Source organism: Lissotriton helveticus, chromosome 8 (assembly GCF_964261635.1).
Source record: "Lissotriton helveticus chromosome 8, aLisHel1.1, whole genome shotgun sequence".
In the NCBI taxonomy this organism is placed as follows: domain Eukaryota; kingdom Metazoa; phylum Chordata; class Amphibia; order Caudata; family Salamandridae; genus Lissotriton; species Lissotriton helveticus.
Window position 1 is genome coordinate 408532153 of NC_136069.1, and position 26758 is coordinate 408558910.

Genomic DNA, 26758 nt, shown 5'->3' on the forward strand with positions numbered 1-26758 from the left:
CTCATATATATATAGATATATATATATATATATATATATATATATATATATATATGTGTGTGTGTGTGTGTGTGTGTGTGTGTGTGTGTGTGTGTGTGTGTGTGTGTGTGTGTGTGTGTGTGTGTGTGTGTTTTCTTGGAGTTCTTTGAGAATTTCTAGAAAATCAGAAATTCAACTAATAGGATGAACAAATCTACAAAAGTAAATTTCCGAATTTTCATGTTAAAGTTATTTATATACTGCCCTCTGTTTGCATACAGTAGGGTGCAAAGGAGCCTGGTGATGTAAAGTTCTTTACGTCTACTGAAAAACCATACAGCCTTAGAGTGAGATTTTAGTCAATAAATGTAACTATTGGAATACTCTATAATTGCCAAGGGCCAGATGTAGGTAGCTAAATACCGGTCGGTAACGGCCGATTTCGGCCGTTACCGACCAGTATTTGGCTTATGAGATGTAGGTGGGTCTGAACTTACAGAATCGGTATATTTACCGATTCAGTAAATTTACCACTTCGGTATTTTACCGAATCGGTAAATATACCGATTCTGTAAATCCATATGTAGGTGACACTCCTAAGAGTGTCACAGGCCCTTAAGAGTCGGTATTTTACCACCCAATCCTATTGGGTGGTAAAATACCGAATTCAGGTGTGCATGCACATCTGTGCATGCACACCTGTGCAATGTGACACACAGACATGCCCTTAGGGCATGTATGTGTTCCACATGGCACGCAAGCCTGTAGTTGGGGTGCTAGAAGGTGTCAAAGTGACACCCCCTGCACCCTTGCAGGATTCGGTATTTACCGAATCTGTAAATACCGAATCGGTATTTCACATTGATTCCTAAGGGCCTCAAGGCCCATAGGAATCAATGTGAAATACCGAATCGGTATTTACAGATTCGGTAAATACCGACTCTTACAGATTCGGTAATTTTTTACCTACATCTGCCTCCTTCCTATTTACCGACTCTTAAATACCGATTCGGTATGAGTCGGTATTTAAGAGTCGGTAAATAGGAATTGCCTACATCTGGCCCCAAATGTGATCTAAATACATGTTTGCAGATTTTTAGGATGCAACATCCACTAATATAATAGAATATTCTGTAGCTGGGACTATTGTCAACAGTGGTAAGTGTGTGTTAGGGGTGGGCTACAGGGAGCATTTGATAATGTGAACAGCGACTTTTTGGAATGTCACAAAACTTTCCAATGGTCTTTCTCACCCAATTTAAAATGCTAGCGTAAATGTGTAAATGAGGCGCAAAAAAGCACCCAGCCACCCCCATATTTCATAGTTTGTAGGGGAAATGGTATCTAAAATCATAAGAGGAAACCTATGACGCATGTTTTTCTAACCTTCTCAAGTCTTGTAGTTTTTCTTTGTGTGCAGGACTCAGGCTTGTAGTGGTTTTGTGAATATGACTCCGTTTTGTAGTATTTCTTTGTGAATTGGACTCACTTTAGTGGTGTCTCTTTCTACTGCCAAACATTATAAGTGGTACATTAGAAGAGGTGATGCAGACCTTGATTGATGAAAGTCATATGTACGATAATATTACCATATACATTCAAATTTCATCTGTGGGGGGCATGTTCAAGATGGCGCCCGTACAGGAGTCATCTCACTGGGCTCCGCCGCTCGTTCTCGACAAGCTGGGGTCCCAGCGAATGCAATGCAGCCCAGGCACTTGATGTTGGCAGCCGGAGCCTTGGAGGTGACCGGGAGCTCAAAGTAGCATCTTCTGCCAATGCTGAGAAGGGCCTTCTACAAACAGCAAAACGATGAGCCCGTTGCAGTCTCTTTCCTGAGGCCCCCTGGGGACTGTGTAGATCTGCATAGCAGCACCGTGAGGCTCGCAGCCGCTGCTCAAGATAGGGGCTGCTTAGGAGATAGCAGCCAATTAAACCTGCCTGACGATTTCCTCTGCAGTACCAGCACAGCAATCAAGGTGTTCTTGCCTGCCCTAGGCTACCGCAGAACGCCAACGCTGAGTAGGGCACTCAACTAACAGCACAACAAGGGTCCCCCTGCAACCTTTATCCTCAGGCCCCTTGACAAGTAGTGAGCAAGGCTTATGTGCGGACGTGAAGGCAGATGTAGGTGAAGGGCTCACAGAGCCCCAGTGACCACAGCAGACTGACACTAGCCCCCGCGGTGCTTCAAAGCACAGCAGAAGGCCTTTGCATGAAAGAACCGGTTTTGGGCCCTTCCACGGACTCACAGAGGAGCCCCGTCTCCAGACATCTGAGACAACTTCAGTGCCCCGCAATGCAGTGAGCGCTGGCTGCATCCACCTAAGCCCTAGCCTCCCCACTGACGTTCCACCTACAGGAGATGATCGTGTCCTCACCCCTCCTCACATGAGATAGGGCACACACAGTGACCAAGACCTAGACCGTGCAACCACATTAGACTGCCAGATTCGTTGTGGTGTTACCCTTCAACCCAAGAGACGGGAACAACATCAATAGGGCCTTATAGAGCAGCTGCTGTTATGCAACTATACAAAGCCTTGCCAACACTGTGACAGCACAGACCCAAGAAGGATACCACAATGAATGACATGCTCACCAATATGCCTGCTAAAAAGTCAGAACATGCCTGGGACACCTCACCCACGCCACAATCATCTCTCGAGACATAATCTGTGAAGGTCGGGCACTCAGAAGGTGAGGCCCTGATCACCCGCTCTTTTATAGAGTCCAGTGGCGACTGGTAGGGAATGGTGGCGAGGCAGGGGAAGGTGGGGGGTGGGGTAGGAAAGAAAAAAAAGATACAATAAAACTTACCTGAGATCGCCATCACCAGCCGCGGTCTCACCTTCAACACAGGAGCCAGGAAGAAAACAGCCTCCCAGATTCCCCTGACCAATCACAACACTGCCTTACAGCAGCGTTGTGATTTTCCTGAGCGTCGTGGTTAAGCCCTCAGACAGGGGCTTGGAGGCAGGGCATGTTCCCCACCCAAGCTGTATAATATAGTCTGTGGGGAACATGCACAGTGCGTATGACGGCCGGCCAAACCGTCTTGCACACTTGAGGTGCAGCCACCACTCTTCCTCCCTCAACGTCGTCAGGGGAGCCCAGTCCCGCCCTAAGAACCTTGCTGGCTGCAGTGCAACTGCAATACTAAAAATAAAATAATAATAACATTTTGTTATTATCATTTTATTTTTTGTTTACCCTGCTTTAAAGTAGTGGGGCGAAGCTCCTCTCCCACAGTGGAGGAGCCGCCCCTGATGGAGTCCCTCTTTGACTCACTCCGAAATAGTAAAGCAGCCCTGCAGAAAGACGCCGCCACAGACGTTAAATAAATTAAAAGAGACTTGATGGCCCCTCTGAAACAAGCTAACGATGCCAGGGAGAAGGAGCTCGATAACCACTGACTTTAACTACTGGAACTACAAGATCAGAACGTGGACCTGCAACTCCACTTAGAGGACCTCGCAAACAGATTGTGCCACTCCAATATCAGAATTAATGGCATCCCATTAAACGCGGACTCTGATAATTTAGAAAGCTATGTCACTCTCCTTTTTCGTCACAAGGAGTCAAACACAAGTGGAGACATCCCTTTCGTCTGACCTTTGCATGGTAGAAGGAAACGCATATGGTTCGCACTATGGATAAAGTGAGGACAGTCCTAGGATTGAAAGACACCCAGGGAGAGAGTGACTGGCCAAACATGTCCTGCACATCACCAACCTGCCCAGATGGCAGCAGGAAAGGGCAACACCCAACTAAGAACCACAGACATAAACCCACAGCAGACGAACGCTGTGGCGAATGCTCAACCTTAATCCATCGGCTTCCAAACCAAGAGCCTTCCCAGAACCAGGACTCCTGTTGACATCTCTGGACTGCCCTCTCTGGATCACCGTTATCTATAGCCTGGCCAGTAGACCCATACCACCAGACAGGGTCCCTAACACCAAGTAGGGTCAGACTGAGACAATATATAGGAGCGGTCACCAAAATAAAAGTGGCCCATTACGGAAGCAGATAGCTAAAAAAAAGTGGTAATATCTGAGAAATCAACAGTAAATACCGGTCCACCTGAGCATAAAACCGGTTCACAGCTGCTAAAAAACTGGCCCAGACACTGCCCATCCCATGGATGGAGTGATTGGAATATAGCCTTATAGCCCGCCGTAGAGGGCTATACCGGCTATTAAAGGCCCTCTCCAGCATTAAAGGTCTGAGCCAACGGAGAGGGCCTTTAACAAGGGAGAGGGACATTAAAAGCCGGTATAGCTCAGCTACGAAGGGCTATAAGGCTATTAGAACTTTCTGCCACTAGAGGGCAGAATGTTCTAACAACAGCAAATAAAAATCCTTATGGGAGCATGAGGAGATTGGAATACCCTCAGGCTCCCTGAATCCTTTGTTCACAGCCAGAGCTGTGAACAAAAAAACATTGGAATGTTGAAGCTCCAGGCTTATACCAGCCATTATAATCCCGGAGCACTCCATTGTTTTCAATGGAGCTCCCAACATTCCAATTTCCTAATAAGTGTTAACCCCCAGTACTTCAGTGCCTCCCCTCCCCCTCCAAGTCCTCTTTGGCAAACAGAAACGTACCTGGGGTCTCCGCCACCAGCCGCCATCTCTTCTTCAACGCAGGAATCAGGAAGAACCCGGCCTCCTAGAATCCACATCAGGAGTGATATATGCTGAGGTGGCAGCAGTATCTATTTTGTGGATGGATCTAGATGAGACCTAATCTACCAACTTTACTATTGTCTTGGATCGGTTACACTTTCTGATATGTATATACCGTGCAGTACTTGAGTACATGGGGTACACCATCAATCCAAAGTCCTCTGAATACTGACTGGAGAAAATGACTGAGTAACAAAGAAATGTTTTTGCAACCTTATCTAGGGAGGTGTAAACAGCACTAAAACACTGAATAAGTAATGGTGATGGTGCCATGTTAACAGGAGCTGCTAGTTTTGTCCACCTTGAAGCCACTGATGGGACAAGGATACTCTTGCCGGTATTGCTTTATCTGTAGACGACAGCCAACTACACACCAATGTACTTTCTGTTTTAACACCAACTGAAATAAAATATGTGTAAACATACACAACAGGTAGGCCCAGCCTGGTTGTAAGCTCAGCAATCAGTGGTAAGAAGCATGGGGAAATTTAGTACTATGAAACTGCATATAATAAAGAAGAGAACCACCAATAATTAAGATGCAAGAAAAAAGAAAGTCCAGTAGGAGAAATCCTACTATGCAATGATTAAAGGAAACTGTGCCGTGTACTTTGACTTCCCAATTGATGCGCAGGCCGACGTGAAAAATCTCATGTGAAACGCATTTAAATGGATGGGAAATCTGGAGGTGATGTTCGCAATGGTTAACTGCTTTGTTATTCGTTTGAATGTATCTATGTGAACGCCCTGTCTCCTTACAAATGCATGTGTCTCTCCACCTCAAAATGCACCCCAAATTATTCCCAAAAATCAGTTTCTCTAGGCTCTACCTCTTAACACTTTACGATGAGCCAAGTTGCAATACTGTTACTCATTAGGCCTGGTCTATTCTGCATGGTAGCACCTGTCACTCTCAAAGGAAGGCAGGAGCTGAAAAACCTTGATTTATTGTTTCTAATGCACTGATTTACAAACATGCATTGCGAAAGCCAATAGATATTTATATACAATTCACCTATGAGATTATCAATGTAATGTGTTGTCATTCAATGTACTTTTGATATGTAAGACCCTCATTCATTGCAGTGCAGGTATCCCATAAAAGGCAGAATGATGCAACAAGCAGCCAATAACATTAGATGGAAGATAAATTCTCCTCTGCACAGAGCCAAAGCCTAAGTACAGTTAGACAGCTGGTAACGATAGGTATTCTCGCCACCTGCGCCGTCAAGCCAGACATAAAAACTGAAAATATCCCATTTGATGATGTACAACTTTGACGTTAGCATGCTACTGTATCAAAATATGATCACTTTCTTCAGTGGTGGCCGACACACAAAAGTACCGGTGAAGGGCACACGCGGCGTAGTAGGACCAGCAGGTAGCTCGCAGGTAGGTGCACACGGCGATGGGGGGGTTAATGGTAAAATGTTTTAAAAATGAAACCACTTACCTGGTGCTGCTGGCCCAATTGCACTCTTCTGCTGCAGTTCCGGTCCCAGTAGTCCCTGGGTCAGCATCATGACTGCCATCCAATCCCCAGACTACTCTTAGGCATGAGAACAGCATGGGCTGGTTTGAGGCTCCGCTCAGGACAGGGAACATGTGCTATTTCACCAGCCTGGCTGTTCAATTTAGCCACGTTGGAGGAACCTGAGTATACATGTGTGTTTGGCTGGTCTAAGATGGCCGGCCTAAAACAAATGCGCACTTAGAAGTGCACAAACCAGTCCCCCTCCCCCCTACCACACCGCGGCCGGCCCCACCCCTCCCTGCACACACTGGCTCAGAGCCAGCAGCTAAAAACTAAAACAATAGTAAGATATTGTTTTATTTTTCAGCTGCTAGCTCTGAGCCAGTGGGGCAATGCTCCTCCGCCATTGTGGAGGAGCCGCCACTGACCTTCTTTCTTTGGCAGCGTTAACCCTCCTTAAACAGACAGTGACAAAAGGGACTATTAATGGGAATAATAATTCACACTGAAGACTGAAAAAAGAGTAAATGCAGGAAATATGCAATACAATAATGATACTGTTCACCGAAAGAGCTCACATCAGACTAAATGGAAATCATTGTTTGTAAGGAAGCTGTGTAAATGGATAACCGCAATGCCAAGTCCCGATGTTTCCCCTTTGGCAGCAAGCTTCGACCTGAAGAAGTTGGAAGAAAAACTCTGATGACCAATAAAGAACCGTTTTGTGGTTTTATGCCATATGTGTGTGTACATTTTGAAGTGGGCCTGTCTCGGCACCACAAAAATCAGCATTGGATTGCAGCCTTCAAAAATAAATACTCTTTTGAACCAGAATATGCCCTCCATGTGCAAGTTAGAAGAACTTTCTGTACCGCCATCTATTAGAGGTGATTTCACATCATGGCTGTGATGCATTAAGGAAACAGTATAGGGAAGCTAACACTGCTGCAGAACTACTTTGACTATTTTCTTTAATGTAATATATAAATGTGCCATCTCTAGACACCACTAGAATCGCACATTTTATAAACTTCAAATTTACACTAGCAAAGTCAGATAAAACAATTACAAAACATACCTAGTTCAAACTGTTGGGACAGGTTCCCGCAGGTCTGTTTGACTTCTTCACTGTCCCAGCCCAGAGGATATAAAGCACAGCCGGAGCCAATCAACAGGCCTGTGAAAGTAAATGACAACATGAATACAAGCATACAACTTACACCATACATCACAGCTGAAAAGATGGCAACCAGACTGATAGTGCAAATTGTGTGTAATGCTGGATTTTCTGGCTATGCCCTGCCAATGTAATGAATTAATGGTAATGAATTTTAAAGCTGCCATGCATGGTATATCACAGCTACCTAGCAACCCGGTCCGTTAGACCGTTATTGCCTAACATGAATTATAAATCATTAGCCTAAAAGGGAAACAAAATTAATAAACATTGCAAAAGTGATTTAAAGATTATCTAATAGAGGAATTCCAGAATGATCTGGTAAAATAAAAGCATGAATGTGCCATAAAAACAATGTTAAGTAGCCCTGCAGTTGTTTACAGGTGCTGTCGCTAATACTAGCTACCCTCCATGAACTGAAACAGAGGCACCCCACATAAGTCTGGAATAAATAAGTCATAATACAAGCACACTCAATTTCAATTTCAATTAGTCTTTATTCGATCATAAAAATAAAAGACACATATAAACAAACAATATAAGAAACACAAAATGACTTTTTAAAAGACATTAGAAATATCACATGATATAATTCATAATAGAATTCCATTAAAACATGTCAAACTAAAAATAATATATAAATCCTTAGCTTTCTTAAAAACAGATCAAAAAATTCCTGAAAGAGAGAGGATTATGTTCATAATTACACATGTTTTGGTTAGACACTTCAATCATATAAGCAGATTAGAATAGAAGAGGCTATAGGTACCATAACACTCATTAGAATCAGTTACGTAGTACCATGCAACCTATTCCTTCTAAGGGCCCACGTCCAACTCCAAAGTTTAGACATAGCAATAACTATGACTTCACTAGTATCAGTTTTTAAGATATGCAAAGCCGTTTGGCAAGATCTTGTTCCTATTTCAACACAAACCGGCTTGAGCCATTTATCACGAGGGCCCTTGGATGCAGGGCACACAAACAGAACATGCGGTAAGGTCTCTTCGTCACATGGGCAAGAATGACATTTTATGTCTTGATCATTCCCCCACTTTTTTGTAAAAGAATTTAGGGGGAGAGTACCCACTCTAAATTGGTGATAGAGATTCCTATCACCAGGGCTCATAATGGTATACCAATAGGCATCCAGCCTATATACAATTTTATGATCCAAAAAGAGACCTGTTAAGGAAGCGCCATTCACCTGCGAAATAGACTTCTGGTGGACCATGTCCCTATATAAGGCTTTAAAATCTGTTTTTGAGGGGAAAGAATTCCCTTCTGGGTCCAATCACAAGTGGTTGAGGCCTATATCCGATAAAGTAGCCTTAATCTTTAGTAACCATTTGATTTTATTGGATTTGTCAGCTTCTCTAATGTACTTAACAGCTTGCGCATAGGGAGCTAACTCCGGGGTGGTTCAAAGCCTTCGCCGATAGGCAAGAGGTCTAAAACCCGCAGCCTCCTCAAAAGAAATACACCCCAGATCTGAAAGTAAGGGTCTAAGTGGTGTCGATCGAGGAAGGCCAGTCAATGCCCTCAGAAACTTGTTCTGAGCTTGCACTAAAGGAACTAATTTTTCGAAGCCCCAAAGTTCAGCTCCATAAATTATTGAGGCCCTAACCTTACCTTGCTAAATAGTAAAAACCGGAGCAACTGGTTTAGTTTGGGATAGGTGATGTTCTTTTAAAAGGGCCCCTGCTAGTTGATTATGCCTTAAAACTAACAAATCCATATGAGGCTTCCAGTTCATCCTTTTGCCTATTGTAACACCTAGGTAAGTAAATGAGTCAGTTTGTTCGAGGGACGCAGCATTCGTTTCTACTCTGGCTTTCACTGTTTTATATTTATGTAATACCATGAACTTTGTCTTGTCGACATTGACTACAAGATCATGGTCATTACAAAAAAGACTACATCTATCAAGAGCTCTTTGCAGACCAACTTGTGCTTTAGACAAGATTTAAAGTGTCGTCTGCAAACATTAAAAGAGGAACCCTCGAACCAACGAGAGTAGGAGCGTCCGTAGGAAATTCAGTATAATATGAGATAACATTATTAATGAACAAAGAGAAAAGGGTAGGGGCTAAAACACACCCCTGCCAATCTCCCTTGTTCACAGGGAAACGTTCTGTTACCTCACACCGTTGGCCCCACCGGACTTGGGCATAGGTAGATTTGTGTAGTTTTATGATGAATGATAAGATCTGAGCAGGCATCCCTACTTCCTTGAGACTGTCCCATAGTTTGTTACGGGGCACTAGATCAAATGCAGATTTAAGATCTATGAATGCTGCATAAAGGGTACCTCCAGCTAAGACCACTGTGATCCAATATTTATTTATTTATTTATTTATTTTTAAAATTTCTAAAGCGCACAACTGCCTTACGGCGTCTCGGCGCTAATATTTGCAGATTGCAGATTGCGAGGGTTATAAGATGTTACTGGTTAAAGAGCCAGGTTTTAAGATGTTTTCGAAAGGAAAACAGCGAAGTGTGTTCCTTAATCTGAGAGGGAACCTGGTTCCATAATTTGGATGCAGCCACTACAAAACGTCTGTCTCCCCATGTCACCTTTTTTGTTGGAGGGATTTGGAGCTGTTGGGCCGTAGATGACCGCAGTGTTCGGCTAGGTTTGTAGATTTTAAAAGCGTTTTTAAAGAAGTCAGGCCCATTATTTTTCAGCGCCTTGTAAGTGATACACATGGCCTTAAACTTTATCCTGCTTCTTATAGGTAGCCAGTGAAGCTCTCGAATTGTGGGAGAGATAGAGGCATATTTTGGAATCCCCATGAGGATCCTTGCAGCGGCATTTTGGACAAGCTGTAGCTTGCTCACCACTTGTTCCTGTGCATTGAGCAGAAGGCCATTGCAGTAGTCCACCTTGGATAGTACCAAGGAGGACATTAAGGTTTTGCCAGCAGTAGGAGGAAGAAAAGGGAGCAGTTTCTTCACCATTCTCAAAGTGTAAAAAGAGGCCGAAACCACGGCATTGGCGTGACTAAGGAATGTGAGCTTGCTGTCAAAAAGCACGCCCAAGTTTTTCACCTTGGCTACTGGCAATGGAGGCATACCCAGTTCCGAAGGCCACCAGACTGGAGACCAAGACGGAGTCAGTTCGCCAAAAACCAGTACCTCCGTCTTGTCGGAATTTAGCTTTAAGCAATTCTGGTTCATCCAGGTGCTGATGGCCTTCATGCCTGCCTGAAAATTCGCTGCCACAGCTTCTCCGTTTTTGTGTATTTCCAGGACCAATTGTGTGTCATCGGCGTACGATGTTAGCCCTATGCCAAATGACTTAATTACCCTCGCCAAGTCCGACACGTAGATGTTGAAAAGTGTCGGACTTAGCGAGGAGCCCTGGGGAACACCGCACGGGAGAGAGAAATCAGGGGAGCTGAAATTTCCCATCTTTACGGACTGTATCCTGTTGGCCAGAAAGGATGCTAGCGTTGCTCTGGCCCTGCCCTGAATGCCGAGGGTGGCGACACGGTCGATCAGAATAGAATGATCGACCGTGTCGAAGGCCGCGGATAGGTCCAGGAGTATTAGGATAGCGGCGCCGCCCCTGTCCATGATAATCCTGACCTCTTCTGACGCTTTTATTAGAGCTGTCTCTGTCCCGTGGCCCTTCCTAAACCCGAACTGCGTGTTGTCAAGCAGATCGTTCTGGTCGATAAAGGTCGACAGCTGTTGGTTTATTACCTTTTCGATTATTTTTGAGGGGTAGGGAAGGGAGGCGATTGGACGGTAGTTTTTGGGCTCTAAAGGGTTTAATGCGGGTTTTTTCAGGAGTGGTGTTACAGTTGCCTTTTTCCAAATAGCGGGAAATACACCTGTCTGAAATATAGCTTGGCAGATATTGGTAAGTACTGGGGCGATTACGTCAGAGACTGATTTAATGATACGTGGGGGGCAGGGGTCCAGTGGGGATCCTGACTTAACAGTATTTATGAATTCCATCATAGATGCTGGTGGCGTGAACGCCTCTAAGATTGGTTTTAATGGCCGAGGAAGAGTCTCCAAAGAGACTCCGTCTGCCGTCGGTATTGTGGTGAATTTATCGAAAATATCGTTAACCTTGGCCTGAAAGAAGTCTGCCACCTCATTGCAAAATGATTGGGATGGTTCGATGGAAGGTGGAGCCGGAGGATTGGCTAGGTCTTTTACTACCTTATAGAGCTGTCTGTTAGAGTTGAGAGCATTTTCTATTTGTGTACTGTAGAAGGCGCATTTTTCGGCAGTGATCAGCTTTCTGTAGCTAGTCATCGCGTTCTTGTAGGTCTCCCGGTCGGGGTTGGCATAGTTCCTGCGCCAACGCCGCTCCAAGTTTCTGCAGCGTTGTCTCTCGAGCCGTAATGACTCCGAGAACCAGGCCGCAGAAGGTTTGACGCGGTTTGGCTGCATTTTTTGGGGGGGAGCTAGGTGGTCTAATGCCTTAAATAGCCAGCGTTGGTAGCTCTGAGAGGCTTCGTGGGGATCAGATCGATCTTCGGGTATCGAAGATTCCAGTATGTTACGTAAGGCAGTGACATCAATGTTTTTCCAGTCGCGACATAGGATCGAAGGGCAGGTGCTAGAGGGAAGATTCTTATAAGATTTAAGTGAAATTATGAATTTGACAGCTAGGTGATCTGTCCAGGTAAGAGGGAGTACTGTAGAAATGGTGATGTGGGCATTGTTGGTAAATAAGGCATCTAAGGTATGCCCCGCTTGATGGGTAGCTGTAGTGATCTGCTGTTCTAAACCAGCGGCCCGAAAGTCCGAGATCAGCGTACGCGAGTCCTTATCGTTCGCATTCTCCAAATGGAAATTAAAATCACCCAATATGGTGTAGTCCTGATTAGCGGCTACTGGTTCTAATAAAGGATTGAGAGATTTTAGGAAAAGCGTGCGTGAGGTGGGTGATCGATAGAGGAGGGTTCCTTTAAAAGTTTGTGTGGGAAAAAGAGAGATTGTAAAGGCAAGGGCTTCCGCACAGCAGTAATCAAGCGGTTCGGTTTTTAAGGCTAGGTTAGCTCGATGTATAATAGCCAGCCCTCCTCCTCTTTTCCCTGATGCCCTATCTAGTCTTGTTACTTGATAGCCAGCTGGAGTAGCGACGTTGAAATCCGGGCCAGATGCAAGATCTGCCCAGGTCTCAGTAATAAACATAATGTCAATGTTTTGGCTGGTTATTAGTTCTGCGACGTCATTCCTGTGTTTAACGAGAGAGCGTGTATTTATCAGAATGCAGCTTATATATGTAGCGCTGTCATCCCCTGAAGGTGTGACCAAGGGATGTTGGGAGATAGCAGGTGTAGTTGTGAACGCGCAATTAGAGCAGACGGAGTATAAAGAATTATACAATGAACTAAAAGCAAAATGGGAGCATTTCTTGTCCGGTAATCTGTTGCCTATACTCAGGAGTTGTGACCTGGGATAGGTAGTTACCTTAGAGGGTTGTTGGGGTGAGTGGTGGGCAGAGGAGGTGGCACGCGGCACGAACCCGGCGCGGACTGGCGCAGACTGGCACCCCTTTGGCGCGGCTTCGGCGCGGAGACGGCGCTCCCGCTGCGCTCTACCGCTGCGCTTCCGGGTGGCCATCTTAAATCCAGAACCCCGCCCCCAGCTAAGACACTAGCTCCCTTGTAATTGGAGAGCCAGAGCTGAGGCGCAATGGAGCTGACCCTGCCCTCCACGCAAACGGCACAGAGCCGCGATGGACCGGGGCAAAGGGTGGGAGTAATGCACACAAAGTAAGTTACGCGAGTGGATTTTTTAAAAATACAATTAGTGATTCAATTGCATAGGTGACAAATACATTTTTTTAAATCAAATGCTGTCAGCGTTTCACAGTGGCCGGTAGCGTCCAGAGGAGGATCCCCTCGCAGTCTGTGCTAACCCAACAAACAAAACAGAGAGCTGCCACCACCCTGCTCGTTTAGTCGAGTGGCTCGCTGATGCTTCGCCTTAAATCCAGAACCCCGCCCCCAGCTAAGACACTAGCTCCCTTGTAATTGGAGAGCCAGCGCTGAGGCGCAATGGAGCTGACCCTGCCCTCCACGCAAACGGCACAGAGCCGCGATGGACCGGGGCAAAGGGTGGGAGTAATGCACACAAAGTAAGTTAAGCGAGTGGATTTTTTAAAAATACAATTAGTGATTCAATTGCATAGGTGACAAATACATTTTTTAAAATCAAATGCTGTCAGCGTTTCACAGTGGCCGGTAGCGTCCAGAGGAGGATCCCCTCGCAGTCTGTGCTAACCCAACAAACAAAACAGAGAGCTGCCACCACCCTGCTCGTTTAGTCGAGTGGCTCGCTGATGCTTCGCCTTAAATCCAGAACCCCGCCCCCAGCTAAGACACTAGCTCCCTTGTAATTGGAGAGCCAGGGCTGAGGCGCAATGGAGCTGACCCTGCCCTCCACGCAAACGGCACAGAGCCGCGATGGACCGGGGCAAAGGGTGGGAGTAATGCACACAAAGTAAGTTAAGCGAGTGGATTTTTAAAAAATACAATTAGTGATTCAATTGCATAGGTGACAAATACATTTTTTTAAATCAAATGCTGTCAGCGTTTCACAGTGGCCGGTAGCGTCCAGAGGAGGATCCCCTCGCAGTCTGTGCTAACCCAACAAACAAAACAGAGAGCTGCCACCACCCTGCTCGTTTAGTCATCGTTTATATCATCATAAATCAAAAAACTTGATTGATAGTGCTAACATGGGAACACAATCCTGATTGATAGGTGGATAGAATTTCATTATCATCAATCCACCTATTTACCCTGCTTAGCACTAATCTAGCCACCAACTTTTGCATAGTGTCTATAAGGTTTATAGGTCGATAGTTGGTTGGACTAACACAATCCCATTTTTTATATATGGGGATAATTACAGCCCCATGCCAGGGTTCCGGGATGGGGGCTCCTCTAGGTCAATAGATTCAGTCTGGCCAGCATGTAGAGTCGGTACATTTCTCAATACCACCACCAGTGGGGAGGCGGCAGGTGGGAGATGTAATACCCTACAATCGTTTCTGGACTGGCTGTTTACCAGTCCAAAGTGCATTGCTGAAAAGTCACAACCAGTACCCCCAGGGGCAGTAATTAATTGGTTATCTAAACCAGAAGTAGGGTTATTTTGTAGGGTATTACTTATTAACCTAGCACAAGGTCTATCTCCCTCCACCCTAGAAGAACTCGGGATAAGCTGCGCAAATTCACTAGATGTATTCCCTAATTCACCCGCACCAACTCCCTGAGCCACTACACCAACATCAGAAGCAGTACTCCCCCTGCCGTTCCTACTAGATAGTAGGGGCATAGGATCGGTTGTTAAAGGAGTCGCTAATGGGCGATTGGAAATTGTGAGGTTACACATCACATTAGCTATCGATTCAGAGGGCCGATTATTTTCCCCCAATAAGGCCTTAATAGGACCAAGGTTAGACATGACAAACAGTTCAAGATTATTTCGTTTTTCCTCGATTAGTGTCAGTCTTTCAAGTATTGGAGATAAGGATGCCGAAATAAGGGTCCCCATTCTGGCCCATAGGACCTCTTCGATTTCAAGCGCGGGAACGCCTACTGAATCCATATTTCGAGTGCCCGATGTGAGGGTGGTAGGCTGAGGCTCAGTTATCGTTGGCAGTATTGGAGTCACCAACCCACCATTTCTGTTTGTTTTTAGCATCTTTGCATTTTTTTGCCTTTGGGGGCCCCCTCCCCGTTTCCACTTTGTAGCCGGCTCCGGTAGTGTTTCTGAAACTTGAGGCTTGGGTTTGAGCACAGACCTTGTAGTAACACTCTAATTTCGTCTTCTTCTTCTCTTCAATATTTATTTTGGTAATTTTTTTAAAATTTGAATTACAGGGGAACAAAGGCATCTTCAACTGACACGTGTTTCGCTTCATAAATCTGCTTCATCACACGTTTTGTAGAAAACAGCTACATGATGCCCTTTCTTTAGTAAAATCTTCAAGTCCACTGATAGCACACAATCCATATCGATATGGTATCACTTAGAGACAGTTTTTATTTTCCTAGTAATTGCTTTTTGATCACTTTAGAAAAGGTTAGAACTGCTTAGCAGATGTATACACTCAATAAGATTGTCAGTGTCTGCCATTGCAATACCTGTTTTTAATCGTTGAACATAAAAAGAAGCCGTGATATAGCTCTTCCGTTATGAATCTTCGTTACGCATACACCTAAACGCCATTTTGCTGGTGGTTTAATTTGACATACTCAACAGTCTTACGCTGCCGCTTCCGTTCTTTTAACTAGGAGAAGGATTTTATTTTGTTGGAATTTTATGCAGTGCGAAGTTGACACAAAGGTATCAGAGCGCTTTACATGAGCAGCAATTTCATTTTCATATTTTTTATTTGGCACGGGGTGATTAAGTGATTTGCCCAGAATCACAGGATGTTGAGCGTTGATGACGAGACTTGAACCCTGTTTCCCAGATTGGAGATCTACCGCCCTAGTCGTTAGGCCACACAGCACGCTTTCAAACACCCCCAAAGTTCATATCACTGTATCAGTTTTTCAGGATATAATATAACCGAATAACAAAACTGTTTATACAGTCATCATGACGTAATCAGCATCTCACACACTTGATGTAAAGTCAATGATGCGCCAATGAGTGCAACATTTTAACCCTTCCAAAAGGGGCGGCTCTAGGCTCATGGCTGGCCTGGGCCGGGAGCGTAGGTAGGGGGCCCCCGAAGAGGCGGTCAGGGCGGGGCGGAGCACGGAGGCCAGTGAAGAGGGGGGGAGGGGGGGCGGGGTCAGGGTGTTTGGAAGCGGAACAAAACCGGAGGCCGCCAAATCCCTGCCAGGGGCCGCCACGCAAATATGTATCCATCCTCAGAGGATCATTATATTAAGGATATATATTGGCATGGTGGCCCCTGGGGTTTGGTGGCCCTGTGCAGGTGCACAGCTTGCACATGCCTAAGGCCGCCCCTGCTTCCAAAGTCACGTCGAGACCATGAACCAGTGTACGTAATTTGCCGCGTGCTTACAATAAAACAACCCTCGGCGCATCGCTCTGGTCACAGTAATTAAGTGTCAGAGGTGGGTGATTCATCGCCAGCTTGTCCTCCGGGGCACAGACATAAAGCAAATAATTCCTTTACTTTATGTACCATTTCAAGAAAGGGACAGCACTTTTCAACTCTTTCCATTGTACTGTAGTCCCTGGTTTTAAAGAATTTGTGCAGCTCAGATCTCTCTGACCAGTCACTCCAAGGCATAGCTACTGATGACACTTTATTTGCTGAGCAAATGCCTGATGCCGGGTCCAACGTGTGACGCTCAAATGCACAAAAAAAACTGTCAATTCGAGGTTTCAGAATAAATGCACCTTTAATTCTGAGGCAACCGATACTCATCAAAATACCAAGACAAGCTCACACAACAGGCAGGCACCACAAGATATAGTCGCAAATGGGGACTTCCAACAATTTCTGTAAGAAGACCTATTTCTGGACAATAAAAAAAAACATACTGAGATACAAACAATTGTGACCTATCTCATCAGGCACAGTGACATTACTACCCACCCCAGTGCATTAGGGAGGGTGTCAAACATTTTTTACCAACAGGAAATACCTCTACATGAGCAATGAAATGTCAGCAATGGCTTCTAGTGGACAATACCTCTCTGCAATCATCTTATTTTTAACATTAGTTTGTCAGTTTCTGAAAATATACAATTGGCTATCAAAGCTATGCTTAGGTAAACACGCCTAACTGGTGGAACATTAGTGTAACATTATCTGAAAAAACAAACACTATTTTAGGCCCGAACATATCAATTTTAAATTGCAACACTTTGGTAATGAGGTCAAAAGTAGATACAAAAGTGCTCAGCACTTCAAATGGGGAAAATAGAACCCAAAATTATCTTTAAATGGTGCTCAAAGGAAAAGGGGGTCAGTTACCAAACAACCCTAACAAATCTCTCAAAAAGAAGGACAAACTGTATTAACAAGCTAACCCGAGCACTCAAGAAAAAATCAGTCTTTAGTCCAACAATAAATGATGTACAGTCCACTTGAATCTGATTCATCTGTTCGAGCCAAAGAGGTGTAATCCACAAATCTTCACAAAGGGGCTAGTTGAGATTCACACAGCCAGTAAAAATTCCAAACAATAGTAGATTTATACAGCCAGCATAGAACATTTCAGTCAACACGTGTTTCGTCGATAGGCATGTAGCACCTCGACTTCTTCAGGACTGATACGTGGATTAAATTCTGCTCAATCATACAAGTGGATCAGAATAACCAGCTCAGCTTCAGGCCTTAAAACTGAAGCACCCAGGTGCGAGGCAATGAGTAACACTACACCTTGTCACTGAGGGGGATGGCCTCAAGGACCTTTGTTGAGCTTCGGAGGTCACGCCCACAGGAGCTGCGACATTCTCAGCCCAGCAAAGTTCAGCTCAGGCAGCCAGGAGCCTGCGCATTTAGCGCATGTCTAGCTCTTGGCTGCCTGACCTGAAAATGAACAATGACAGTCAGGCTGATCTTTCCTCAGGCTGGCAGACACAGTTTGTGAGGGGCAAAAGGTGAGCAGGTGAGGCCACCCAGCCCCAATGGACCTGCTGCGACTGCATAAGGCCTTGGAGGATGGGGTCACCGGGCCTAACAAGGCAAGAGGGAGGGGCCACATTGTCCCCCTACACTTTGGCCCACCCTCAGCCCCAATGGAATGTCCGCAACTTCATAAGGCCCTGGGGGTTGAGGACCCCATTGCCGTATGAGCCTCAGAGAGGGGGGCCACTAGGCCCCAAATCCCCTTTAAAAAAGGATCTAGGATCTTGAGATGCCATCAGTGAGGTCACTTGAGATGTTATGAGTGATACCATAAATGATGTCATAGAACATGTAATGAGTGATGCAATATGTGAGATCGTAAGCAGTGCCTGGCGGGGCCAGGAAACTAAAACTGGCTAATTTCTGTGTTTTATTTTAGGTCAAAGTGTTAATGCTTTCACAGGCACATTCACCTAACTTTCAAGTTAGGTGTACTTGTCTGTGACAACATTACTTTAATCTTTGTTTTTTTCATTGACTGTATACATATGTATGTATATGTGTGTGTGTGTGGAAACGGTCTCACAGTACAGAAAGCCCGCACTCCAGGGATTAATGCATGGTGGGTGTATTTAATAGTGATGTGTTTCAGTACCCTGAGCCTTCCTCAGGCACAGTGATAAACATAGATAAAAGAATTTTCATAGAAAGTGATAACATGTGCACCTGTTCACTTCACATAGTCTATCTTCTCAGTAGTGTAATTCATTGTAATGTAAAGATCATTCTCCATAGTAAATTCCAATATATTCATCCTTTATATCTTCAAACATGCCTAGAGACAGCCATTATTGTATTTCACTATAAAGCTCTTTGTTACTGAAGTGTTGTTAAGTGCCTATAGATGCCCTGCTCTTGAGAGCGTGGGCTGCGCGACTCGAACATGCTTTCAGCACCTATTTGTATCAATTCTGGCAACACTCACACAGACATCTGAACGACCACACTGAGACACATGGACCCTCCGATTCAGTTATATTATTTTATTTGTTAAAATGAAGAAATTGGGCTTTGGGTCCACACTTTTCAACTGTTGGTTTTCTTCGACCAGTCACTTCTAGCTTTGGCTTGTAACTTTATCAATCAGATCTTGGCTCAGTAGAGATTTCTTCTCTCACCTAATTCTGTTGGTTGCTTGGGTCTATACTTCCACTTCCACTCACGTGCTTGCTTTGATCTGCACGAGGAGCTACTTTACAACTATAGCCCTCTCTGTCCACTCCTGCTGACTCCCTCCTGTGTCTCGCACTCTAACGTGCTAGCACTGCACACTATAGCACATCACACCCAGGCCTACTGTGGAGAAGCGTGGCTCAGTGGTTAGAGGCGGCAGACCCGGAAGCTGAGATCAGCCGTGGAACAGGGTTCGATTCCCTGCCTCGGCGGGTCTTGGGCACAAAAATTCCACGGACTCGACAATTCTCGCTCCGGTGCCTACTCGACTCATGGGGTCACACTCTGCGACTCTGGGCAATAGCTTGCTTAATCTCCACTACGGCCCCTCGCGGCGGGATGCCTGGCTTTCACCTTGTGAATACCCTGCCGGGGTATCGCACAGGGGAATACCAGGACGGGTTCCCTAAGCAAGCGCCTTGAGACCCCTGGGTGATTAGTGCGCTATATAAATCGAAACACATTTACATTTACTGGCTTTGCAGGTGAATGGGGTATTAGCATTTGCACCAACCGGTGTCAAAACAACACTTGTGCATCTGACCAGTGCACTCTCTACTTCTAGGAAGTACATTTGCTAACAACAATGGTCTCATCACACTTTTGAAGGCCTGCTGGGCAGTTGCACAATAGTAGGGTAAACAAGCATCCTCTATCAACAGCACATTTTTGGCATGCATAAGCCTAGTCCCAGCTCGTTTTAATTTAACCACTTGATATTCCAGCATTAATTGGGATGAAGCAGCCAAATATATCTGCAACTGCCAAGCATGTGTTCCCGTCCTCTTATTGCTAGGTTTACTGCAAGAGCTGTTTTTTCAATTGGCAGAACAGTCAATATTGGCAGCAATTGTTGGATGAATGTGGACTTGGCACAAACACCATCCTCTGTAAAAAAGAACAAAAGGGGACACTGTCTCCTGCCCTGGGGACTTCTAATTAGTTTAGGAATGTATCCCTTTTAAATGAATAGCAAAGACAATGAGACTTTTGTATTTAATGAAGAGTACATTTCAGCCGTTCACAATCCCTTCACTTGAGTGGCTCAGTGATTGACTGGCTGGCTGGTGCTGGGTTGGTGGTTGGATGGTAACTCTATTGCAAGGGATCCATGTAGTTTGATGTGGGCACATACATGCACGGTTGCTCTTGAGAGACAATTGGTCTATAAAAAGCGGCTTTTGTGGTGCAGTGAAAATGGCTTGTTTACTGCTAAACAGAGAACCCAATTTGAATAACAAAACAAAAATTTGTGATGAAATAAAATGCAGATCTTTGCAGCATGACCTCACATGTGATGGCAGTTGTATCCACCATCCCCACATCACTACGTCAACGCCAAAGCAAGACGTTCAATAAGAACGAGCAGGAAAAGATATTGCTGCACAGAAATGAAGCAGAGAATCATTCATTAAGGTTGTATTACTGAATGTTGACACCAACAATATCATGGTACAAGAATATCGAGGAACAGGATACTGAGAGACAAAGGATCGAAAGGTCAGTGCATCTAGTGAAGTATGGATTTTCTATTCCTGGCTCCACATCCAAGTGCCTTAAAGATATATGTACCACGGAGGTACATATTTGTGGAGTTAGATATAGAAAATCTAGACTTACTTACCTGCCACTATTTCTTTTCGATATTTTGTCCTCGATGTTCTCTCACTGATATTGTGGGTTTGATTTTCAGGGTGCACACCATCTTACGATTCATCTTACCATCTTACGACTAATCTTACGATTCATGTGCAAGTTATCGCATGTCTACCATACACGTCCAATGCCATTTTGATTGTCACCTAAAGTGCTACTAAGAAGCAATGACTACAGCATCTGTAGCTATTAGAGACTGAAATTCCGATACATGCCTCACTTACTCAATCAGGCTATGATAAAAGATATATTACCACCCAGTTGTCTTACTTGTCACGGTGCTGACTTATTCAACAGACAACTACTTAAGTAAGGACTGTGACAAGGAAGTCTTGGTCATGTGGGTCTGTACTTGCTTGTGTTTCAATGAAACAAAGTCCATCCAACACTGACTAAACATGCAGTATTGTGAGTAAAGAAGCATTTCTACAAAAAATATTATTAAATAAAACTAAAGGATATGTCCCATGTGCTAAATAACAAACTTTTATTATGGCTCTCAAATGCTGGCAAACAAGTAAATATATTCAAGCGCTAGACCTATTAGTAGTACTTTCGGACAATAGAAAGAGTCCTCACCAGAGAACTGCAAGATACCTCAATATCCCTAACAAAGTATTTGATTTAAATGACAGTAGAGAGCATATGAGTTCGGGTTTCATAAATTACACCAGTGCTGGGCAATTTTTAACGAGTGATGTTATATTTGGCACCAGTGGTGGGTATTTTTGCAGTCAGTGCAGAAACGACAGGCTGTACAGGCTTATTGAACTATGGTGCAAAATCTGTCGGGCTGGAACTGTGATGTTTTTTACATTAGGTATAAAAGAAGGGAAACTTTCAATGATTCCAAGTAATTTACAGTTTTGACAAAAAAAAACAATATTATCCACTGATTAGGCACTCCTCATTGTGCCTGCTGAGCAGCAATTGGGGGATGTGGGAGGAGGTTAACAGGCTCAGTTCAGAACTATGGCATGGGCAGTCCTTAATGTGTAAAATAATGAGTGCAGTTGCCCAAATCTTGTGTCAATTTACCACAGCCAGTGCTATTAAATATTGGCACTCCTAATACCAAGGCTAAACACAGTCTTCAATTCACCTCATGTCTCTTTTCATCCCTTGCCCTTTATCTCACTTTTGTGGGTTGCTGCTTTCTCCTTTTGTGACACTTTTTCATCCACCGGCTCAAATTAAGCACTAGGCAGGGGTTATACAAGTATAAACATTTTTTTAAATGACATGCAACATTTTAGAACAAAGTTAGAATCTGAGTTAGTACAAATGTAAATGTAACTTCATGGGGCGAAGTCAAACATTTCCCCAAACAATTTAACATGCATCAGCAAAACCAATTTGGCTTTGTCAATGCTTGCTCTGTTTTGTCACGGTGTTTACAAAACTTCATTGCTGGTGAAGATAAAATACACTCGCCAATCTAAGGAAAAATTACTAAAATCTACAATATGTATATACTTTATCGTGTCTTTTGTGCCTTTATTTGTCTTTTTAAATAAATAAATACATTTTGATTTAAAAAGAAAAAACGCACACATAGTGCCATTACAGTCTATGTTAGTGAAGGGAACTACTTTTTGAATGTGCTTGCAGAGAAGTTAGCCAATGGCAGAAGTGGGCTGGCCCACTGCCCCATGCTGCATGTTATTGTGGGCATAGGTAGAAGGTGAATGATATCATAACAGACAAATGTTGAAGAGAGCGGCAAAAAGCCACCATGTTTTAGATATTATTATAGTAAAACGAGAAGGTTTAGGCTAACACCAGACCTAAAAGCTAGCTATATTTTTTCAATGTTGCAGCGTTTTCAGTCTGATGCTGTCTGCATACTCTGAGACAAAAAAAGTTTTAAATCGACTCACGTAAAACACTTTCAATGTTTGCCAAATTCGTGTTATTTATCACTTAACATAACATTACTTTTGTCTCGTAGCGCTGAGATCAAAGTTTAACCTGGTATTTAAAATGCCATAAAACAGCAAATTGTGATAACACGGTCTGATTCTATTCGCAACATCTAGGCATACAGATATTACTGTTGCTGAAATGGACTCATATGCTGTTTTCTTGGCAGAAGCATGGGGTATTTTTTGTACCTATACTATTAGGACTTGTTGTTGGCACTGCACCAAAATAGAAACAAACAACAAACTCCCCTTTTCTCAGTCACTATAACACAGCACTTTCCAAAGAAACAGTGCAAAGGTTATTGGCATCAGTGGTGAAAACACTATTTTGCCAGTTATGCCCCCCCCCCCCCTCCCCCACGCCTGCAAAAGGAAACAGCCTGCTTTTAAATTCAGCGCGTCATACTTCACTTCGGATTTTCAAAGCACTATAAAAGATTTTATATTCCAATTTAACAGCGCCCTATTTACCGGCCTCAAATGGCGGAATGGGCCTTGCCAGGAGTCGAAGTCGTGACTTCTAGATCCCTGCATTTCTCAGCTGCGAGCGTTTAACTCCCTGAGTATCCCACTGTCTGTTGTTTGTCAGTTGATACTCGCAGCGGGTTTTCCGTGATGGACAGCTTTGGCCTTTGCATGTTGCAATACGTAAACCACAACGAGAGAAACACGAAACGCATGTGAGTTGGTATGTGAAGGCCGAAGCCCACTGAAGTCTGTTTGTGTATCTGCAGGCTTGCTGTGCTGCAGAGAGGTTATTTTAGTGGGTGTCTTGGGCAGCTGTTCCTCTGGGCGGCCCACGCCCTTCTCCAGCTGTTCTGTGGTCGCATATTCAGGATGCTGCTCGCGTTCCTGAGAAGGAGAGCACCGTGGTTAGGGGGCCTGGGCCTTCGACCATCGACTCAGGTTATACAAGAGCAAAGTATAACGGAATCTAACATTGCACTGGTGGGTAAAGAAAACTTATATTAACACGGGGCACTTTCAAACAATTCAACAGCAGTAGCTGGGGAATGACACTGTACACAATGCCAAAGCAATTCATTCTGAAATTATACATTTTTAATCTTTTCCTCCCTAGAGAGCTCAGCCGCTCTTTGAAATAGCCAATGAGTTTAGGGTGATACGTTGTTTGCCTGTTTCCTTGTGTGTTTAATGTTTTTTTTTATCTCACATTGGAATGCTTTACAGGCATTACATAAAAAATATTGCATTGGATTTTGTTTCACTGCATAGAATCAACAAGCGGAGAAGCCAATAGGTCTCGCTTAGGAGAGCTATTGGCTTTGGCAATGTTTTGTAGCCATGCTGTACAGCAGCAGGGATGCTTTTCAGTGTGGCTAAAGCTAATTTTTAGCGTCTCAATTACAGCGCAATCAGCAGAAGGACGGCAATCAAGCTGATGTAATCAGTCCATGGTCCATGCTCCAGCAGAAAGAAGAGGTAGTGAAGCCAGCACACGCTAACCAATTAGAAGGCAGCAAATAAGAGTGACAATGAAGCTAACAAATGTTAAGCAATGGATGGGGTGCAAGCCCTTTGTGGTATACAATACCTCTCTAAAGCGAGAGCGCATGCACTGTCACAGGGGAGACCTAAAATGCACAGCTAAAGCCATTAGGTCGGTCTTTAGAAAGCGGTGCAGTGATTATGTTTTATTGCATGCACGAGACACAATCATAAAACTAAATGACACACACCAACAACTTAATGTGGCAACTATGTGCTTGCAAAAAAACCTACATAAAAATAACCATGGCATATAACTAGAATTGAGCAGTTCTGGTGCTTCCTAGTCGGCAGCTGTACGCAGAATGGGGCACGAGACCCTGTTTAGTTTTAATGCACACCACAGAAAAATATTGATCTAATTAGCACAAAGAAAAAGTAGTATTGGCTTGGAACCTGTAACAGATCTAAAGGCTCAATTTGCATATGAGACAATTGATAAGCCCTGGGGGAGCAGAGGTCAAAGAAGGGCACTTCATGTCAGACATAGTGAAATGTAATCGATTAAGCTGTTTCCTGCCAAGTTAGCCATGTTTGTATTTACACTAATATTTTGGCTTCACGGTATGCCACTACACCACAATGTAATCAAGAACATTTGTATTGATTATTAACACCAAGTTTGGGCTTTTGTGGAAACGTGTGTGAACAATGTATGCGTTTAAAATGTGTGTTGTATACGTTGTTTCTGTATACAGTGTTTTCAGTATTTATGTATGAAACATTTGAACCTTCTCTCATCCCCCAAACCTTGATTAACGTTCTGTAGGAGAGGTGAATCAGAGATGGGTGATACTGAATGAGAAAGGTGTGTCCATACAAAACCCCAAGGTGAGCGGTTTCATCCATGCAAACACGACAGAGGAATCCGTCTACTCGGCTGTGACTAGTCCATCTAGTAGATTACTTTTTATGGAAACCCCCAATAATACAGGTTGATTGTAACAAATTGGATGCCCAAGAGTCTTATGTCTCTAAATTAGGTTCAGCATATTAACTCTTTTGTTTCTTGCTCTTATCTCAAGGACTTATACCAGTTGTGTGTCGGTGATCTTAGTTAATGCTATGACCCAGATTACTAGGTGGTCATTATCATTTACACCAGTTATTTCCACCCTCCATCGAATTACCAATTCTGGGGCACGCCATTTCTTGGTGGAGCAGGGAGATTAACGGCTATTTAAACTTTTATGGGAATACATATGGGACTCTGACTCCAGATGAAATGCCCCAGACATCCAGGCCTCCAAGTGTAATACCCCGATGTGCGGTGTTCCCACTAACCGCATAAATATTTACGAAGAGGACGATAACTGTTGCTGGTCATATCTGAATAATCTAGCCATTAATAATGAAGGCCTAGGTGTTCAAAAACTTTTTTTTAAAAAGGGTTTACCTTTTTCACACAACTTTCCTAGTTGAGATGGGATCCCTGTCCCTCTGCACAAGCAGACCTATCCCAGCGACGTAACACAGGCCCCTTCCGCCGCAGCGGGTTCTGTACCCTTTAGGGGGCCCCAACACTTTAGGGGACCCCAATTGAGCCCAAGCCCATTAACATCTGGCAGACATGGGAGATTCAGGGGCCCCACATCACATTCTGTAGGGAACCCCCATCATTTTGCGTTACGCCACTCACTGGTACCCTAGCACAGAATAGCCGAATATCAATTTAAAAACCACCATTCAGCCCTTCAATGCTGCCCTGTCCACAGTGCAGGCCTGAGTTTAAACACACTTTGATCAGCACATTTTATTTTGCTAACATGGCGCTTTGAGTAAACCAGAACAGTGTGCCATATTAATATTATACGTACAGCCCGCGCTGCAACGTCAGCCCCAAGAGGTCCTCATAACAATTGTTGATGTAAACTCTAAACCCATCCACCTCCGTGGGCAAGTCCCCACTCAGGCCTTCTGCGTAGACTACTTAGGAATGAACAAACCTTCATGGCGCGACTCCATCATTAGCAGATATTCAGATGGTAAAGAGTACAGCTGCTGGGCACAATTTTTTCCTATGAGACAGACTTATGAAATGCAGCCAAGCAAACTTTTTTTTTCCACTAAAACTGTCTGATAGTTCATACAGGAGACAGGTTTATGCTTCTGCGGCATATTTTCTTCCAGCTTCAGAATGCTTTACCATCTGGAAGGCGCTCAGCCAAAAGTTGAAGACTATCATGCTTAAGGCTAATTTATAGATATGTTTGTGTCTTTCTCTATCTGCAAGTGCTTTGAAAGCACGCGATAAGTGAAGGTCTCCACAGAGACATCCATTTCCTACGGGTACTGAGTGTTCCAAAACAGGGCTGAGGGATAAAAAAGCACAGGAAAAGCTCTTTATGATCTGACTTAAAGTAGAAGTGCCACGAAGATAATTTTCAATATAATACCTAGCAATAAAGAAGATGCTCTCACCTAGCAATAAAGAGGATGCTCCTACCTAGCAATAAAGAGGATGCTCTCACCTAGCAATAAAGAAGATGCTCCCACCTAGCAATAAAGAGGATGCTCCTACCTAGCAATAAAGAAGATGCTCCTACCTAGCAATAAAGAGGATGCTCTCACCTAGC

The 26758-nt window shown here is 44.1% G+C and overlaps 1 protein-coding gene across 1 annotated transcript in view; it reads right to left on the minus strand.

Annotated features, from left to right (window-relative positions):
* LHFPL6 (LHFPL tetraspan subfamily member 6) overlaps positions 1 to 26758 on the minus strand; it is a 431940-nt gene that overhangs the window by 99132 nt on the left and 306050 nt on the right. The window contains exon 3 of the mRNA XM_078657243.1: positions 7224 to 7322. Within this exon, the coding sequence (XP_078513369.1) occupies positions 7224 to 7322 (99 nt within the window). The remainder of the gene's footprint in view (positions 1 to 7223; positions 7323 to 26758) is intronic.